This window comes from Vanessa tameamea, chromosome 2 (assembly GCF_037043105.1).
Source record: "Vanessa tameamea isolate UH-Manoa-2023 chromosome 2, ilVanTame1 primary haplotype, whole genome shotgun sequence".
NCBI lineage: Eukaryota > Metazoa > Arthropoda > Insecta > Lepidoptera > Nymphalidae > Vanessa > Vanessa tameamea.
This window is the reverse complement of record NC_087310.1, coordinates 11,147,415-11,167,500: the sequence shown is the minus strand read 5'-3', so window position 1 is coordinate 11,167,500 and position 20,086 is coordinate 11,147,415. Positions and strand designations below refer to the sequence as shown.

At 32.7% G+C, this 20,086-nt stretch overlaps 2 protein-coding genes across 6 annotated transcripts; both read right to left on the bottom strand.

Moving 5' to 3' along the window:
• Positions 1 to 2,490: 2,490 nt before the first annotated feature.
• Positions 2,491 to 18,177, bottom strand: LOC113402034 (DNA ligase 4-like). 3 transcript variants are annotated; one of them, XM_064216300.1, is made up of 14 exons: positions 18,167 to 18,177; positions 10,626 to 10,819; positions 9,535 to 9,847; positions 8,633 to 8,808; positions 8,003 to 8,188; positions 7,714 to 7,909; positions 6,815 to 7,028; positions 6,401 to 6,527; positions 5,830 to 5,947; positions 4,653 to 4,840; positions 4,205 to 4,342; positions 3,854 to 4,121; positions 3,204 to 3,466; positions 2,491 to 2,867 (listed from the first exon to the last, which is right to left on the bottom strand). In XM_064216300.1, exons 2-14 carry the CDS (start codon positions 10,797 to 10,799, stop codon positions 2,544 to 2,546), a joined length of 2,685 nt encoding a protein of 894 aa, XP_064072370.1. In that variant the 5' UTR covers positions 10,800 to 10,819; positions 18,167 to 18,177; the 3' UTR covers positions 2,491 to 2,543. The 3 variants fall into 3 exon arrangements, with proteins under 3 accessions (XP_064072370.1, XP_064072369.1, XP_026497935.2); XM_064216299.1 differs by lacking the exon at positions 18,167 to 18,177 and adding an exon at positions 13,527 to 13,665; XM_026642150.2 differs by lacking the exons at positions 10,626 to 10,819; positions 18,167 to 18,177 and adding an exon at positions 11,933 to 13,671 and having other exon boundaries at positions 2,492 to 2,867.
• On the bottom strand, positions 15,627 to 19,912 carry LOC113402051 (F-box/WD repeat-containing protein 9-like). Of its 3 annotated transcripts, none has more exons than XM_026642169.2 (6): positions 19,807 to 19,912; positions 19,266 to 19,481; positions 18,873 to 19,184; positions 18,438 to 18,700; positions 17,202 to 17,742; positions 15,628 to 16,159 (listed from the first exon to the last, which is right to left on the bottom strand). In XM_026642169.2, exons 2-6 carry the CDS (start codon positions 19,392 to 19,394, stop codon positions 16,064 to 16,066), a joined length of 1,341 nt encoding a protein of 446 aa, XP_026497954.2. In that variant the 5' UTR covers positions 19,395 to 19,481; positions 19,807 to 19,912; the 3' UTR covers positions 15,628 to 16,063. The 3 variants fall into 3 exon arrangements, with proteins under 3 accessions (XP_026497956.2, XP_026497954.2, XP_026497955.2); XM_026642170.2 differs by lacking the exon at positions 19,807 to 19,912 and adding an exon at positions 19,684 to 19,765; XM_026642171.2 differs by lacking the exon at positions 19,807 to 19,912 and having other exon boundaries at positions 15,627 to 16,159; positions 18,873 to 19,096; positions 19,266 to 19,476.
• Between the last annotated feature and the right edge of the window lie 174 nt (positions 19,913 to 20,086).

Below are 20,086 nucleotides of genomic sequence, written 5' to 3'. Positions count from 1 at the left end.
TCTGACTAAGAAGCCTCTTATATTGTAAGTAAGTATTTTTGTTTCATGTTATGATTAATATTAGATTGAGCTGAGGTAAGTATCAAATGCCCGTTAATATCTGATGTATTATTTGGTACATTATTGGTTTACATAATAGTAGTTAATGTTTTTTAGTTTTTTAAAAAATATACTTAAATAAATTTAAAACCTACTTATGTAGAAAAAAGGTTGATAAATCGTACCTATTTAATAATAAATGTACCTATTTTGTATATTTATATAAGTGGATAATAACTAGTTAATAATTCAATGTTATTTAGGTAAGCAACATACCTTTCTATTTAATTTAATTATCGGAAAACAATCTCTGTCTCAATGGTTTCCGTTTCTTCTGGGTAGAATCTATATTACGAACCGGTGGTAATTTTCAAATATATATATAACAGCTAAGTTGTATTACATGCCGTACTTAATTTTTTTATGCTAAAGCGGACAAAAACAAAAGCAACTGAGAAAAAAAAACCTTCGTGAAATTTGAAGCAACTTTATACATCTGCCGTTAGCTTTCGGTGGATACTATCACTCAGCCATTTTATAAAAAGCTAAACAACAAAACATATTGCTATTTGCTGTTTCGATTTGAAGGAGCCGGTGTAACATGGTTGGTGACATATAAACGGCTTAAAAAGTTATTAAGCCATAATGCCAGTGTCTATGCTATATGTACAATTATGTGGTTCATTTACTCATCTGCCTTAACAATATATATTCAAAAAAGGAATAATCTATTTAAACTTTTTTTCGGCGCTTCGTCATTTTTTCAACGTCTGTGATAGCCAGTTAGGAGGTATAATATCAAAATTAGGATAATTAATTTGGCGTAGTAAATTTTAGGAACATTAGCGATTTTATAGGTTTCATAAATCCACCTTTTTCTAGTACCTAGGTAGGTGCTTTTTTATTGGAGTGGTCGGAAATCCTTCCGGTTTGGTTCCAATTAAATTCAAAGAAAAAAGAAGAAGTCGGATATTATTTTAAATATATTTATTATTCAGTGTTGGTTATAGATCACTAAATAAAACAATAATTACATCTTTCAGGCGTGAGCATTATAACAAACAGTGAATTGTAAGCGATAATTGTTTATTCATTAAGCGGTACCATTTAATGTACCATCTGACTGGTTCATTTCATGTGAACGTGTGGAAAAGTAATTATTGTGTTCAACGTGAGTGATAGCCGATTTTAATGCTCCTCTTTTCTCAATAGGATATACATATTTGAGAGTGGTCGCAGATAAACGTAAAAAAAAAACATTTTCAAAGGTAAAGGTGAAAAATAATCACTGTCATTTGTTGTGTATATTACTCAATGCCTTTGTCGATTGTAAATGAATTTTAATTTCCTTTTAGAAGACGATGACGAGATTAAATGTAAAAATAAATTTGTAAAAAAATATTTTTGGATGAATTACTTATTTTCTAAAGAGCGCTATCTAATTTTAAATCAATGTCGTCCATGTTTATTACATAAAATTGGCCAGCCACAAAATGATAAATAAATTAATATTTAAAGTGTATATACATGCAGGCTTAATTCAAAAGTCCAATTTTATTTATTTTTGTCCCTATAGAAATTGTTAAAAAAAATAGCGTAAAAAATGTGTTGAATCTACTAATTAAATTATATTGTATTTCTGATTTAAATAAAAACATATCGAACGTTTCGCCATTTCAGATGGTTGCTCAAGTTCTATTGAAATTGGCTTTAGATACATAAGTTAATATATCGTGGCTTCACGGATGATTTTAATTCATTTCGCGGCCGATCGCTTGTGATCGTACAATTGCTTATTCACATCGTACAAACCAAGTATCAATTACATACAAGTCTTCATACCTCATAAAGTAACACATGTGCACTTTGAGAATGATTGCTTATCGTATAAAATATTGGCTGTTTGTAATTTACGCTTTTTTATATACGACTTTATGGTGCATAGATATTATATTCCAGAGACAATGAAAATGTTTTATTTTAAAGGCAGTCAGAGACATAAAACATGAAAGTAATTTTGATTGAAATATTTATCTCAAAGGCTAAATATAAATAATTCTAGCTGTTTTTATTTGATTATAATAATACATACATAATAAAATCGGAGAGATGTGATAGAAAAGAAACGATAAAATATAAATTATTTATTTTATTTCATATTTACTACAAATAAAAGTACATTATAATACATGATCGTTTAAAAACAATAAACATAGAATTTTGTAAAAAAGCTTCCTTTAACATATATCATTGAAAAATATAATTTTAGAAATAAGACGATGGCGGCTGGAAGCGCGCGCACGCGCAGTAGATATTATTTACGCGATGTGTTGAACTATTCCATCACTCATGGCCCAATGGAACATGACCTGCCAGAGTTCCGCTGCATTTCTTTGCTGCTTTCCATGGCACGCGATATTTTAGGAATATATTGACATCGATTTTTACATATTATTCTATTAGCCCAGTGGAACATTTACAGGCTATTAATTTACTTTTTAATTTTACATTATATAGTCCAAATCATTTACAAGCCTTTTTTCCTGGAAGCATGCTTCTAACCATTCGTCAGAAACAATTTTGACGTTTAAATCATTCTTGAAATTTTGTACATCTTCAGACGACGTGTCACGCGGTATGACGAAATGTGTCAAAGAAGCAAAATCATCGCTGACACTAGCCCCATACATTTTAGCCAGTAGCCTATGCAAGGGGCTCTTTGCAATGTGTATGGTGCAACTTCTAAGAAAAGAGAACGGATTATTGTCACCAAATAACTGCTCGTCCAGTTTCAATTTCTCTTTTGTTGTTGGATATATTGATTGTTGCTGGAATAAGAAATGTACAAATAAATTTCCAATTTGTTATACGCCATAGGTTTTTTTTTCGAGATTTGGATGACAGGCCAGTAGGCCACTTGATAGCCCTGGAATCAGCAGCTTTACAAACGATATTACATCAATGTATTATTTTCACTATTAAGTTTGTAAGTCTTGCTAACCTACATACGTCATTATTATGACTAAGTTATTCGGCAGAGACCCTATTAAGTATTTCATAGACTTCGAGCATACTGACAAATATAACAGATATTAAATATAATCAAAGACAATAAGATTTAGACATAGATTAACAACTAACCACTTACATCTTTTAAAACTTACCATGTTTTGAAGACATTTATTTAAAACGTTTTCATCTATTTCGTCTTTAAAACTATCTCCAAATGAATCGTAATCTAAGCTCAACTGCCACCTCGTTTCTCTCTTCATGGACAGCATGTTTAAAGGGGTTAAGGAGCATAGAGTGTCTGATGGAGGAAGCGAACGGAGCCAGGAAGCCGTTACAATATCTAGTTCCTGAATTTCGATGCGTTTCTTGGCCAATGGTGTCATTCTTCCGACTACGCAACACCAAGTGTCTGGACCTGTTGGAATGAATCTTATAATCGCCCTTTTTCCAATGGAGTTATAAAGAAAACGATGTTTTCTACGAACGAAATCTTGTTTTCGTATATAAAATTTGTGTGTCAGCGAAACTTATCGGAACTTTGAAAATAAAACTAAAATGGATATATGTAGCTAAGTGGAAATGTGTAGTATTATTCCGGCGCTATCAAAGCCAGCGAATTTCACATATAGGGGGTATGTGGGGTTCCCCCTCTTCGTATAGGGGAAATTCGTAATTAATTTACTTCCAGCTAGATAAAAAAAAGCATTATGAATATAAGTCTTGATGTTCAATCAGTTGTGTTTTCGATGAAGAACATATAATTAAACTTTACTTAGAAAAATATAAAGACAAATTCACTTACCCGGGTTTTCAACATGTTTTCCACCGTGTGACTCAATAAGTTTTACTAAATCCACTTTCTTGCAGTCCTCTTCATCGGAAATCACGCAGAGTTTTCTATCCAGGAGCGCCTTAGATACGACTTGTACATCGCCAGTCGTTTTCGTTCGAAACCTTTCAGACACTTGTGGCAAATTCGCCACCCGCCTGCGGAGCGTCATCGGCTGCATTTGGTTCAGTTGCGTCTCGTTAACGCGTTTTCTGCTCAATTTAATCACTGGACTCCTCGTCTTAAATATCCAAAATTCAACTTATAATTTCAAATGATCATATTCGCAAATAGTCGTTATAATATGGTTTATTTTATACGTACGGATACTAACTGGTTGAACTCCTGCAACGTCATAACGTCGCTAACGAGCTTGTCTGTGCGCACGCACATGACGCGTGGAAATCGCAGCGTGTAGGGCGCGCCGAAACTCGAGCTGCGGATCAGCTCCGTGGCTCGCACCTGCGTGCAGTGAGAGTCCATAAATTCAAAAATGTCTTATTTATCGTACAGATATATTTACATTGTTATTGTACCTACGGTCTTCATACAAATTTTAGATACATGGAAAAACATAAAAAAAAAATTTATAAATCTCTGTTTATTGATGAAAACCGAATTAAAATCCGTTGCATAGTTAGAAAGATCTGAGTGTACCGGCGGCGGGAAGCGACTTCGTTTTATACTCTTACAACGAGATAACAGTAGAAAAAGATTTTTAGTCTTTGAAGGTACCGAATAACAATCGTGTCGCTAATCGAGTATCACTTACCTGAAAGACGATGGAGTGCTCCGGCAAGACCCAGAAGTCCGGCGTCTCCTTGTTGAAGTGCAGGCAGGGCGGCGGCGGCGCGCGGCGCGAGGCGCGCCAGTGCGGCTGCAGCGCCGCGCACACGCGCTCGCGCTCGGCGCGCGCCAGCCCGCCCGCCACGCGCCCCACGCACACCCAGCGCGCCCCGCCTGCCGCGAGGACGGACGCTATACGTGTACGTACACTACGTACATGGCGCCGATGCCATATCCATTGCTTTATGATGACGTTACATCCAGGATGTTTTTACATCCTTCTGACAGTGAGATAGACATGCCTTTGGATAGAGCTGCGGCGACTAGATTAGCGTCAGTCATTAATTCACAGTCTTCATGAAAATATAAATAAATTATAAAAAACATTTAAAAAAGAACGATTCATAAAAGCTTTAAAGTATTACTTGTGTTCGCTACGATGCCTCAAACTAGTCAAGAATAGCGAAGAACCTGTTTGTCTTCATTATATTACTTATTAGGTAAGTAGACGGATCACTGGTCCACCTTAATAATCACCCTCATCCTTTCTCCTAACCACTCTTACGCCAAATACTGGCATCTTTAAACCGATGTTGAACTGCCAATAATAGGTGTCCCTGGCGCCTGTTAATATGCTGTTTCAACCCCTCTGTGCATCGGAACATATAAATAATTATGTTGGTCAAAACTACTTAACTTAACGTAGCCATAGCAACGTGTGACCGGTCTAGATATTGTGAAAACATTGATAAAATAAGACATTAATCATATTGACAAAAACAAATCTTAAAATAAGTTTAATTGACAACAGATGGTTTTCGACGATGTGCTGCAACTTATCGCCTTTGTTTTCTCAAAAGTTAACAGAGTCGGTTTTGTGTAAATTTTGCAAAATCAAGAAATGTTTTCACCACTGTCTAATTACCCGCAATTTTCCAAAGCGCTCTAACACTAAATAATTGCTTACGTATTACTCGTCTCGCTTTTGTTTTCGAGTGTATTCTAGATCGTGATTAAGACCATCGTGAGTACAGCGCGCACGTAGAAGACAAGTAACTCTTTGTGGTATTTGTACGAATGTGTATTGTTAGCGTGCCGGCCTTAAGGTCCGAGCAGATGAAAAATAGTGAAGGTTTATTTTAAATATTTATGCAATACTCTACCAGGTTTAACATCAATACACGCAACGTGAAAACTCTTAGCGCGGCCTTGTCGTTTATTTTCAGCTTCGTCTGCACCAATGACCACAAAGTCTAAGTCCACCATAGTGTCATCGGTGTACTGCAAAAGTAACACTTTAAACTCAACCGTGTTTTCGACGGAAGTATCGATCGATTTTATTTTACTTTATTAATTGGATAATGCTTCATGGTTTTTTTTTTCATATAAAAGATATAGGCAGGCATAAAAACGTCACCTGTTGGTAAGCAGTCGCCACCGTCCATAGACATTGGCGAAAAATATTAACCATCTCTTACATCGCCAATGCGCCGCCTACTTGGGAAATAAGATGTTATGCCTTTAGTGTCTATTACACTACACTGATTAACTCACCTTTCAAACCGGAACACAACTGTTTGCTATTTGGTGGTAGAATACCTATGTGATGAGTGAGTGGTACTTACCCAGATGGGGTTGTACAAAATCCTACCACCAAGTATTTCGGGTAGTCTAGAGTTTTCATTGTCACAGTAAATAATAATATGACCAGTCTTTTCCAAAATTTAGACTTACCTCCGGTTTGATTTTGTACCAGCCCTCGTTACGTTTGTTTGGCTTGTAATATGAATTCACATCTTTTACTACAATGCCTTCGTCCTGGTTGTCGATAGCCGCGTTCAAAGCGTTTAAAACGTCTGTACTAAAACGGTAATTAGTTTTTTAATGGTATATATATTATGCCCAAATGTTGGTACTTTCTATCTTCCAGAACGTTTGGCATAGGTATATTTAACCGACACAAAAATTTCCTCATGATGTTTTCCATCGCAGCTGCATTGGTGAGTTTTAAGTTCAAATCGAGTACCTACATGAAAATTCAATTGCTCGACTTAAAATCCCTCGATTTTCTCTTAAGATTCTTTCAGAAGACCTTTTTGTTCGACCATTATATTAAAAAACGTTTTGTTAATTAGATATGTAATATACCTATCTTTGACAATACTTCGTTTGCTATGTTGTATAACGCCTGGCACATCTGTGAATAGCGTATCCAATATATTGAGTCTCTCTTTTAGTGGCAAACCGCCCTTTTCGGGATCGCAAATGAGCGATTTTCCGTTGTAGTATATAATATCAAAGACACAATAACAAGGGCGGTATGATGAATTTTCAGTAATCGTTTTTATGTCATATGACATTCCTATAAAAAAATCCTGAATTAAATAAATCAAAGAATTGTTTCTTGGATTTGTGAGATTAATGAAAGCTTCGTATCAACCAAAGATAAGTTTGGCAAAGAGATAAGATGTTTCGTTAGTAGCTAATTAATTTATTGTTATTCCGATATCTTAACTCAGCTTCACTTCGATAGATATTTCATGTTCTTTGTCTCTTCGCCAATCTTCGCTTTAATGGATATTGGGCCTGATAAAGGTATAATATTCGCGGACAAAATACAAGTTCCAAAAAAAAATACGCATAGCACTATAACTTAAGCAACCAAAGTCGAAAAATGTTCGACAAGACCCGGATATTGCTAAGGTTGATTAATAACATACGGCAAACTTTTTTCTTTAACAAATAAGAAGTTCATATCTTGTTAAAAACATGAATACATAGGGCTTATCAATCAGTACAAGATAATGCACGTGAAAAAGCACAGAATTAGAATTAGCTGATTTTTATATGTTACATTAATTATATATTGTCTTTAATGTTATATAATTTAAGAAAAAGTTTCTAGTTGTTTCTCATTGGAAAATACTTTCAATGCACATGTAATTTTACTACAATTATGTGATATGGCAATAAAAACGCGCCTGTAAGAAGCTACTTGAATATAGAATATATTGTTTCTGGTTATTTTGTAAAAAGCTTTTTGTTACCTTTGCAACCAAAACATTGGTCTCTTTTGTGCCAACCCATCATTTCACCATCAATTATAAAATTATGAACATCCGTCGAAAAGCAATCCTTCAAATCTGGTGTCAGTGAACCAGAATCATAAGTGCTTCCGTATTTTTTCGTATACTTGCGTCCATTTCTTGAAAAATATTCAAATTTACCGTTTTCCATATGCATCTATATATTTAAATGATAAAAATTAAAGATATTGTAATCTTCAAAACACGTCATTTAAACAAAATTTCCGGAGACAGAGAATGCTTGGTATACCTGAAACCTCTCCCCGTCAAATTTATCTTCTATATGATATGTAATACTGGTAGGTAGTTGATGGATATTGGTTACGTCCAGTCGTTCAGATAGCATTGGCTTCACTGCTAAGAATAATTTGACAACCGCTTCATCAGAACTCTCGGTTCCAGAGAGAATATTACTGGTCTTTAGTTTTTCACAAACCTGAAGTTATCACAAAATATCAATCCACTAGCGTATATTTTTAGATCTAAATTCTAAATATAATTATTCTTATAAGAGCCTGCAAGAGCACGCGGGATTTAAAAAAAAAATGTAATTAGAAAAAAAAGTCAAAAAACCTATGTTAGTCATTTAGTAACTTGTGTTAGTCATTTAGTAACTTTATGATGGTTGAATGTGTATAATATTGTTATCTTTTCAAGGTCAAACGAACATTATATTTCATAAAATTGTTTTAGATAGGATATATATATTTTTTAAATTAGAAATATCTGTCCCTGCATCCTACATATCAGTGGCAACATTAAGTAATGAAGATGTAGAAACAACTTGAGAATTCCTTTAAAATCTTGATGTGTCTTTTTTACGTCTAAGTTTTTTTAAAGATTTTGATAAAACATAAGAAAATACAAACGGCACTCTCACCTCATATAAACTGCTACAGGTTTGGTAAAGTTCTGTTGCGTGTGGATGAAACGTTCCCAGTATTCGGTTTTCGCTCATTTCCAGTTTCAAATTTTTCAGTATAATACGCAAAAACCATTTAAATTCCTGTGCTGTTAGCTTCCTTATTGCATAACTAAACACTTCATCTAGAAGTACTGAAAGTTTTGTTTTACATATATTTGCATGTTATTCAAAATATATATATTTTTTGTACACAAACTAGCCTACATAAATAAATAAGGCTATTTTTATGTAGCAAGACGGACGAACGTTAGATATTTAACTAATGTTTAAATCAACTACATGACAATTTGTAGCCGATACGGGGCCCCTAGGCAGGCCGAGAATTGGGAAAAAAGGTTTTCAAATTTATGGGTAATAAAATTGTTGAAACCAAATATTACTCTAATTATATTTAATTAGAGTAATATTTGGTTTCAACAATTTCAAAAATTGCTGGTGGCGTCACAATTAGAATAAAATATGTTTTAGAAAAGAGTAAAGGGGCCCCGACATGTGTATTGCCTAGGGACCTGATAAAGTTAATCCGGCGATCAAAAAGAAACACCATTGTTTCAAGTGCTAACTTGACCATGATTCTATTCGGTCTACTGATAATTTGAAAAACTTATTGGTTCTTGCAGGCATATTTTATATTTCATATTAAAGACCAGTACATAGTTTAATGACTACGACACTTGGCAGACTGGTTCCACTTTTAATCTATATTTATATATACCTAGACATAAAAAACATAAGCCATTGTTGGTATAAATTTCCAAATTGTATGAATCAATAATAGTCCTTTTTCGTATTACATAAATATTCTCATACGAATAGATTCGATATAACTATTAATATTACAAGTCATAATAACTTACTTCCTTTATTTTCGACATCAGCCTTTGCAATATTATCGAGCATTTCGTTAATATCGGTTATCGATAAAATTGACGACTTCTGAACAAATCTATTTTTTAAAACAAAATATGCTACCCATGCAAAATCGCTCTCTTGAGTAGAACTATGAACAGAACTGAAATTTATTAATTTCTGAGCGTCTATTGATTTTGGGTTAAGTGACAATACTTTCACAAGTAAACTTCCTAGTTTTTTTTCCTTTAAATTATATGGATTTCTCTCTCTTTCACATTGTGGTAATAGAAGCCTCAGAATTGGAAAGAACGTAGCATCCTGAAAGAAAGTTTTTAGAAATTGGTTTTCGCAATAATATAAATAATCGCACGGGGTTTATATTTGTAAAAAGCTAACTAAAGCTTATGATTCTATGCCAAAATTTAATAAAATTCATGTTCTTTCTGAAGGACAAAAATATTTAGGCATCAGCATTGGCGGACTAACAGGGGGGCGGAAGGGGCGGCACGCCCCGGGCCTTCAATCTTGAGAGAGCCCCAAATGCATCCGCGTTCCCCTGATCAAATCTTAAACAAGACTTTAAAAATGTGCTTAGTACCTTACCTTAATTTAATCAAGAACAAAATACTACACTCTACAGCCATCTAGAGTTTTTACGCGGTACTAATAATCTTTTAACTTTGCTGAACGCGTCCAATACGCTGGGTGAACCCCCGTCTTTGTAGCGGGTAAAATAAAAATAATTAACTCTTGTACGCCTACATTTACATTCACTACATTCTATTTACGTCGCAAAATAAACATTGGCCTTGTTTAAAACATATTAAATTTCATTACATTGATATGTAATAGTTTATGAGTGTGTTCTGATAATTTCGCACGAATAAGACTTTTTTCAAATTACTTAACATAAACACTTATTCATACACACAAATGTAAACTTAATAAAAACCTTGTAAAACTAAAAAAAATTTAAAGCTGTAGGCTAACTCATTCAACTTAGCCGCCCCGGGCCTCTGACGGGCTTAGTCCGCCACCGGGTAAGTGAGTATCAGATTGTGGACATATGAACATAGAACTATACGGATTAAAATACCTTGCCACCTTCAGAATTAGTCATTTTGAGTCTGACATTATTAAAGAAATTTGCTAATATTTTGTTTTGCTCTGGTCTATGTCTCTTCTTCTTATGCAATTGTTCGAGTACAGCACACAATTCTCCAAATGATTCGAGATTTGCTGATACCAAACCGGATACAGCTGCACTCATTTTTTCTTCTCTAGGTTAACCTAAAATAATAACTAATGTTTAAAATAATTTATTCATAATATCGAAATTGTTTTTATTATTTCACTGTATATTTAATGAAATTTAATTTAATATTTATAGCATAGATTAACAGGACTTAATAAATATAACATTAAAACACGATTGTACGGTTTAGTATTTAATCAGATAACTAAATAATTCATAATGTATCTCCTTGCTATCTCCGGTGACTGATCTTTATACAGTACATAAAGGTTATAAGCTGTTTCTTTGGTTAAATCTATTTGGCCATGCTTGTCACATGTTGTAATTGGACCACATGCCAATGCTCTCTCATAATATTCAATAGCCAAGTTATTGATACTCAACATCTGGTAAGCCCTGCCTATATTGTAATAAGCTTCTTGGTCACATTTTCTAAGTTGTTTATATGTAAGGAAGTATGACATCCCTTGTAATATTAAGTTGTGATGCTTATCCACAGTTCTCTGGGCTGCCATTGCAAGTATAGTTACTGCTATTAGCAAGGCAGATAAAGGTTCCCTACATTGTTCATGATATTCCAAAAAATATTTCAAGGCAACAAGATATCTGCCTGATATCAAGAAATTATTACCCAAAAACATATGTTTAACAATATTGTAATCTTTTAAAAAAAGCCTCGATAAAAATTTTCCATGTGTATTTTCATCTAAAGAATTTATAACAAAACTTAATAAGTTATATGTCCTTGGACCAGGATATTTTGTGGAAAATTCTTTGACAAATCGTAGGGCATTGGAGTAATCACGATTCAGAAAACAAGCCTGAAAACAGTAAAATTCAACAGCTTGGCGACAAAAGTGTAATCCTTTAGAAATCATGGCATAAAAAGTTAATCTTTGCATTGTGCAATACAGTTTGTTATCACAAGCTATTTTCAGCAATTCTTTAAAAAATTCATACTCCTGTTGATTTGTAAGCCGAAATGATTCTTCTTCAAACTAAATGTCTTCCTCATGGTAAGTACTCTCACCTCTCATAGTTCGAAAACTATAAATGAGATCCACATTACCTTTAGTCCTACAAGCTATCTTTAATTCTTCTTGATTTCTAAATTTCGTTAAATCTCTTGAAAAAAGAGCTTCCCCAACTTCTAAATACTTTAATAAATTATTTTGATTCTTTAATATCTGACATTGTTCATATAATAAACTAGCACTGACAACATATTTATAGTCTTGCTGTAGAATTTTTAAAGCTTCTCCAATATCTCCCCTCATTTTTAAAATAGTGAAAAGTTTTCTGCAAGCATCTGGATGCTGTGGTACATGTTTCAATACTTTATAGTATGCCTGTATAGCATCATCCTCTCTACCAAGTTTTTGTAAGCACTCTGCATATTTAAGCCAAACTGCTCCTAAATCAAAATTTGTATTTGTTACCAGAGGCTCCAATAACTTTATAGCCATCTCATAATGGCCAACTGATGAAAATGCTTCTTCTATATCCATATAAAGGTCTCCAGCTTTTTCAACGTCACTGCTCAAGAAATCATTTAATAAATTCTTTACGAGAGTAAAAGCACCCAAGTGAATGAAGCAAACTAACAATTTACTTTTTAAATCTACAGCCATATTGTCAGGTATAACACAATTTAAATAATTAGTGTGTTCTTCTATTTCTTCATTACTATTTTTAACTGTTTGTATTTCTGCTTCAATTTCAACACCTATGTTTGAAACAAAAATGTCTATGCATGATTGGTATTGTTTTTGTAAAATTAATAATTCAAGTAATATATTTATATCTTCCAAAGTAAATAATGATGGACATTTTTTATATGCAGCAGCCATTACTTCAACCGCTTTTTCTGTCTCTGATGTACTATGATACATTGTAGCAGCCATTTTTGCATATTTCATTATTATTTCCCCTTCACTTGATGGTAAAGATACAACTATTTTGTGATAACATTTAACTCGTGTTATATTTAAAGTATTAACAGGATATTTATTTTCTTCTAATTTTGTTAAATATTCAAGCCTTTTCATATGTGCCTCTAAATTTTGTGGTTCAGATTTTACAGCCTGAGAGTAACAAATCATTTCTTGTTTTACATCATTTATCTGTTTACATAATCCCGCAAGTCTCCACCAATGTTCTGCATCTGAACTACTTAAATGAGCAGCTAACAGTGAAAACTGTAATGACTTCTCTATATCATGTTCATATATCTGTGCCAATGTTTGGTATGGTTCTGCAGCTGTTGGTAATTGTTTTATAATTTCGTGGCACATACGTTCTGCCATTTCAATGTCACCACGTGCAAACCTTAAGTTTGCTTCACCCATCAAACCCATTAAGGCTGGAGATAGGCGGGTACGCCTTCGTCGTCTAAAGTTACTTTTTTCTATTAATTGTACAGATTGTGCCACATCTTCATCATTTCTTTTAAACTCTTCAGAATCTTCTTCGTCCTCCCCATCGCACCATTCACTAGAGTATTCCGCAAAAGACATTTCACCACTCAAAAATTTATTAGTCAAATCTTTTTCCACATCCATTTCTTCTGTATTTTCACGAGATGCACCTGGTTTTTCTTTATCCATGGTAAGTATTTTTTTATTTTATAATAGAAGTTTTAATTGAATTATAATAGCACCAATATACCAAAAGTAAGATTGAATAGGATGGGAAATATAACAGGTTAAAAATGTTATTCCAATGAACTTATCTTTTACTCACTTTTATTAAGGCGTTGTTTAAATTTTAATTTCATAACTCAATGAAGTATTAAAGACACAACTAGTAACTTGTATGATAGTATTATTTGTTATTATTCCTAAATTATTAGTGTGCCTGGGGTTGACATTTACGTCTCTTTAAAGTTTGAAGTTTGATTTGATATCATGAAATATGAATCATGAACAAGCAAAACAAGCTGCGGATTAGTGACTTTTACACTTGACGTTTAGTAATGTAAACCGCTAAAATGCATGTAATTTATTTTAATTTAAGTACTAAATACAAACATATAACGTTTATTGAATTAAAATATAATTATACATAGAACCTTGTAAAACTTATCATCCTATTATCAAAACTTATTTTTATATCTCAGAAATTATTAATTTACAAAAAGGGATAAAATGCAGAAAGATCAAATTCTATTGCTTACGATAGATATAGTAATTATAATGGGTTTTAGCTGTACTCTCGGGACAGTACAACCATAAGAAATTTTAATACCGTAAAATCCATTAATTTTGTCTATATCATTTTGACCGGTAACATATGTTTTAATTTCATTTTATATTATTAAGTAATAAATAAATTAATCTTTTTTATATATTGTTGATTGCACCTGATGCCGTGCTTCTGACACTAAATTATTCCATAACGCCTATTTCATATATCACATTTACACTCACCCAAAAGGGGCAGGGCCTTTTGGTGTCGCTGCCTAAATACTTCTGCGTTAATATCGATGCGATTGAGTTTTCACACTCCTACTTCATACTTTGAACTAAATGAGTCGCAAGTGGCAAAAATGGCTAACGTCGAGGACCGAGGTAGTACTAATCAGTGTATTTAAGTATTTACGTGTTTTAAAAATAAATATGTAAAAGAAACAAAACTCACCATCCACCGGTTAAAAGTCCGGTAACAAAAAGAAATACCTTCCTTCACGCTGAAAGCCAAAAATCCCGGCGGCAAATGATCTAGAGTGCTGAATGCTAACTACTCATTCACGTTCACGTTCACGCACACGCACGAAAACTCGACAATCAAGAGACCACCGGGCCATGAGCAGTTACAGGACGAGTGACCTTTTTGTTTTTTACATACTTGCGCTACCCACTTCCCTGCACACTACCATGCCCAACACATTCAGCCTGAGTGTAAATTGTATTTTATCGGATCGTATTTTCATCATAATGGTTTCTATCACACAAATGGAATGTCTATATAAATTCAATATATCTACTAAGTTTATTAGAACTTTATTTTACTACCAAGTATAGAAAATCTGGTGAATCTTCATGAATAACGAAGTTATGGTAGCTATTTTTGCCTCCCGCGAAAATAGACTTAATTAAAACCTTTCTAAGCGGTGTTCGAAGTGCTATTCTTTACATTGGAATACTGGGGTAAATAGCTTGGGTTTTTTTTCGATAAGAGCCTGCAAATAGGATATTTTCCAAAGTCTGCATTTTGAGGAATTAGGAGAGCACTGCTGGTACTGCTGCTACACTGAATAGGCTACTGCCCAATGTGTGTGTAGATGTTTTGCTATAGCGGTAAGAGCTATACGATGATAAAGTTTAGAGTCGTGGACGGCGCGAATCCTTCTCATAGGATATCCGCCCTGTGAACGCCAGATAGGAGTTAAATTTTTTGACGAATGAGTATTTGGCAAAATAGTGTAATTAGTAAAGTAGTATCATTTAGGCTGACGCACGTACGTATCGTCCTAGCTCTCTCTATTCCAAAGTGCTTCGTTCGTTAAAACGGCAACGGCAATAAGTCGCTGCGACTTAGCGCGATCGTTTCCACAACGAAATATATGGTGGATGCATTTAGTTAGAATGCATGCCGAAGACGATCTCTCATGACTCATGACTCGGTTTAACGCGTGTACAGGAAAAAATGTTGATAAAATAGAACTGTTTTTGTAAATCTAAATAAGGACTAAAAATGAAAAAGAGTTATCTTTTGAAATATCATTTTTATTATGAAATGTTGTTTAAAAATTAATCGTTAGAAAACAATTAATACAATGGTTTAAATTTAGTTTAAAAGAAACACAAAATAAATTTAAACAAAAGATTATGACAAAAATTTTAATTACTGGCTAGGTTTTATTTAGGCAATAAAATATTTGTGATTTTTTTAGATTATAAATTTTATGCGCTTAATTTTTCAACATTAGTTGTGTGCATTTACTTCGTTGAAACAAATATGTAATAAATTGTTTAAGGAATGTTGCAGAAGAAATAAATATAGAGGAGTATTCATAGGGTTTTGTGTCTCCTTTCCTAACTGATGATTTTCCCAATAATTGTGTGAATTTACCTTTTTTTATTTATTTAATTTTACGGATTAAGTTGTTGTTTTAGCGGTTTTGAGTATAAAAATATTATGCTTTAACATAGTTTCATTACCACTTGTTCAACAATTAAAACGTCATAATATAAAGTTAGGAAGCTTCGAGTTAATAAGTTATTATATTTTTTATATTATGCTTTCAATAAATTGTTATTATCTAATTGTAAAATTGTTTATAAGTTGTTGTACTTCAATTGTTCATTGGGTATCCAAAACTCGAGAGCTGAATCACATGTTCCAACAGCTAAGATTCCATTCAGATACTGCAACTGAAATAAAAATAAGAATCTTTTGACATGACCAATTTCACACAGGAAGTTAAATTACAATATCATAATTAACGTTTAAATTCCTATTTATAGTAGCAGCAATTTATTAATGGTATTGAGGTATTTAAATGATGATCTATAGAGACGATGAAGACTATTAGTGTGTAGTTTGAGTTTTAAAACAAAACCAATTTACATAATAACGCTGACAGTTTCAGAGATAAATTTTAATCCCAATATAAGTAAATAGACTATTGACTTATATTGGGGACAATTTAAATCTAAGATAGAAGATAAACAAATGTCTTAAAGATTTCTTAGAGACCTTAGATTATTATGATTACAGGAAACAGATGCCAAAACAATATTCATCATCCAATCTCCGAATATTAACTTAACAAAATCGCGTTATTCAATGTTCCGAATTGTGACTAAAATCATCTCTATGCATCACCGACTCGTGATGCGACAGCGATGCTTTAAGCTCAGAAATCCTGAATTTAATGCTTTAAGCTGGTTAAAATCAGCTTCAGATGTGCCGTTTCAATAAGGTTTGGCAGGGTTTTTCCTTGAACGGACAGAAATGGACCTGCTTAAGTAAACAATTTTTTTAAGCAGACAATTGAGCTTTAGTCTCCATGGATCTTTCAAAGTTTAAGCGTACGAATAGTCATATCTAGACTAATACTAAGGGTTAAAGTTACGAGTAGTCAAAGTATAATCCGTGCACTATGAATTTTGATGGTTAAGGATTATTGTTTTATTATTTTTCCTTTTTTGGTAGGTTTTTTGAATGCTTGAATATTGTTTGAACAGTTTCTATACGATTTGGTCCTCAAATTAATCATTTTATAAAATGAGGGTAGGCCCGAAAAATATACATCGACCGTTAAAATTATACAGATTATTATACTGATTAAAATACAAAAAAACTGTGTAACTGGCTACCATGGTAAGAAATAAATAAATTATATTTATTTTTCAATAAGATTACTTTAAGCAATTTAACATTCTGATAATATGTATAAGTTAATTATTTTACCTGTGTAACATCCACAGTGCTAGTTTGCATACTTTTATACTCTGTCGGCGGACTTGAATTGTACAAAAATTTGATTTCACCTCTATCTGAACATGCAATCAAAGTCCCGTCACCCTGGTGGCAACCTGCTATTCTATTTGAAGGTTCGGTTATAGAGGCTTCTTGCCACAACTCATGTGTCCTAACACAGTTGTGGTTATTAGGATCAAAAAGATGAAGACATCCTTTCGAATCGCCAATATACATTGCATATGTATTCCAACTCAAGCTCACTGGGTATGCTTTCTCTGACGGCATTTTTATATCAGTTTTCAGTACTTTCCCAGCTACACTGTCAAATATTGCTAATGTTTTGTCCTCGCTTACAGACGCAATTTGATTCTTATGAGTTGTTAAGGCCAAAATTGGACCCCTATGTGGCTTGTATACATTAGTAGGATTGGGACCACATCGAATATCAAATGTCAATATTTTTTTAGAATATAAACCAGCCATAACATTATTTCCATATGCAACCACGGAAAGGGCAGACATACTACAACTGAAAGTATAATTTTTCATTATGTTAAAAGGGTACTTTAAATATCGAAAGCCTTTGGCAGGCTTAAACTAAATAGAAAATTAGGCGACGGCGTTTGCCGTGTGAATTTAAGTTGCAGTATTTTCTTAAAATGTCAAAGTCGATTTTAATATTATTGCTACAGGTTCATTAGGTTTCACTAAGGTGCGTTATTTAGTTATAGTTATACCCAACATATTTCGGGAAGATTATGGAAACCGCCAACATAAAATGGACGGCATAATCACGTCGGTGATGTTACGTAAATATAACCCGAATAAATTAAGAACACTAATTTTACTGTATACTATTCTGTGTTGAAATTTTAGCATACAAACAATAAATTGTATTAAATATTGATCTGACTATAATTTATTATCACTTAGTAATCACATCAATAAAACACTTATATTAAAGTGTACCATTAATATATTATAAAATACATTAATAAAATTTAACAAATAATGTGATTTGGTTTATGTAATAAATGATAATCTACTCTTACTACTTGACTAGTGTAAGAATAATAAATTCATTCTTAATACAGTTATACATATATATTTATATAAAATGTATTAGAAATATGCAATGAAGCAAAAATCAAAAGAAATAAAAACACTTGGAAAATGGCAAGGGGTCTTTGGAAATTTATAAAATTAAATAAATGATAAACTCACTTGAATGTTTCTATGCACTCAAAGCCACAATTAATATCCCATGCTTTGACAGTGTTGTCCCAGGATGCAGAATACACAGTGTTAGCTGAATCCACATCTACCGTGGCTAAGTCCCACACCCAACCAGCATGAGCATCATGTCTAATTTTTGTTGGTTTGAGATCTGTTAACACTGTATCAATATTGTCATCTATTTGTATATCTAATACATTCCAAAGAGCTAAACATCTGTCTCTACCACCAGAAATGCATGTTTGACCTTTCTGGAAATATTTGCTACATTAGTCAACATAAACACTGAAAAATTTATAAAGTATTCATTTACTTTAATATTGATATCAGGATGTATGTATGCCTACATGGTCTAGCTGGTTGAATCATACAAATGATTCGTTTATAGAACTTTTTTTATCTTTACATCATAGTCCTACTTACATTCACCAAAATAACTGCATCAACAGATGCATAATGAACATCTTTTATGACAAGGTGTTTTGTTGTTTTATCCACATTGCACCATTTATTTCTCTCAGCTTCCATTTCAATGCACATATCAGTCCAGTCAACATCATCTTCTTTCCAGCTGTCCAAATTAAATAAAGGAGGAAAACATCCCCTCATTTTACAACTAGCTCTATACTTCCAAAGACTTATATCGTCTAAAATGTCATTAAATCTCTGACATACTTTGCTCAAATTATTTTTTATAAAATTTGCATCTAAATATGAGCATATTTTTAATATAATCTGTAAATATATGATGAATTTTTAAAAGTAATAAATATTTCTTACAAACAAGTCGGTATAATTACTTATTTCCAGTGTTACCTCCAGTGGCATATTTTGTAGACAAGGCTCAGCTGCATTATACATATCATCAAGCTTTACACATGGAGAGATACATTCATTTTCAATATCAACTAATTGTTCTTTTACAGATTGTAGTACATCACACATTTTGTTAAGTGATTTTAAAGGTCACAGTGGCCAATACGTAAAATTACTGTGAGAGATCTCGTATGAGTAATATGTCCATTAATAGTCCTGCAAGTAACCCCATATGGTAAATCTATGTCACTCACTTATATCTCAAGGGTGAATTAAGAACAAGACCATAATACGACATTTAAATGAAAGAAAAAATTGCTAAGCAGAAAACTAAGTTCAGAGATACATTAGATTAGTATATTAATTCTTAGGCAAAACAAAGAAAAACAATTATTTCGTTTATTTCTAATAAATTTACCGTTATCGTTACATAAGAATATGTCAAGGGTACATAATTAATTAGATTTCTAAATGAAAATTAAACAATGTTAATGAAATATTAAAGATATTTTTTTTTTTAGTTTAAAATAAACATACTTACTAAATCAATAATACACAATATTTGTCAACAAAGAGAAGTGGAAATAGCAAATTGTTTGACAGTGACATAAATATTGTCAATAATAAGTTGGCAGTTGATATTTGATCGTGATATTTTTGTTCTTATAACACTGACCGGCACACAAAAAAACACGCTTCACTTACATTTTAAACATAATATTAAAATTTAAAGAAAAAATATTCTAAAAATACTGCTCTATAAAATAAAAATAAAATGCAAAAAGAAAGAGAGTGATAGAGTGAGACAATATACCTCAAAA

Bases quoted from the DNA above. Each gene is read 5' to 3' on its own strand.
- LOC113402034 (XM_026642150.2), bottom strand. From the start codon at position 13,390: ATGGATAAAGAAAAACCAGGTGCATCTCGTGAAAATACAGAAGAAATG. The intron at 4,343-4,652 runs GTAAGTGATACT...CACTGCACGCAG, and splicing joins AGCACTCCATCGTCTTTCAG to GTGCGAGCCACGGAGCTGAT. The intron at 4,122-4,204 runs GTACGTATAAAA...TGGATATTTAAG, and splicing joins AGTTCAACCAGTTAGTATCC to ACGAGGAGTCCAGTGATTAA.
- LOC113402051 (XM_026642169.2), bottom strand. From the start codon at position 19,394: ATGTGTGATGTACTACAATCTGTAAAAGAACAATTAGTTGATATTGAA. The intron at 19,185-19,265 runs GTAACACTGGAA...ATATATTTACAG, and splicing joins TACAAAATATGCCACTGGAG to ATTATATTAAAAATATGCTC. The intron at 17,743-18,437 runs GTGAGTTTATCA...TTATACTTTCAG, and splicing joins GAGTGCATAGAAACATTCAA to TTGTAGTATGTCTGCCCTTT.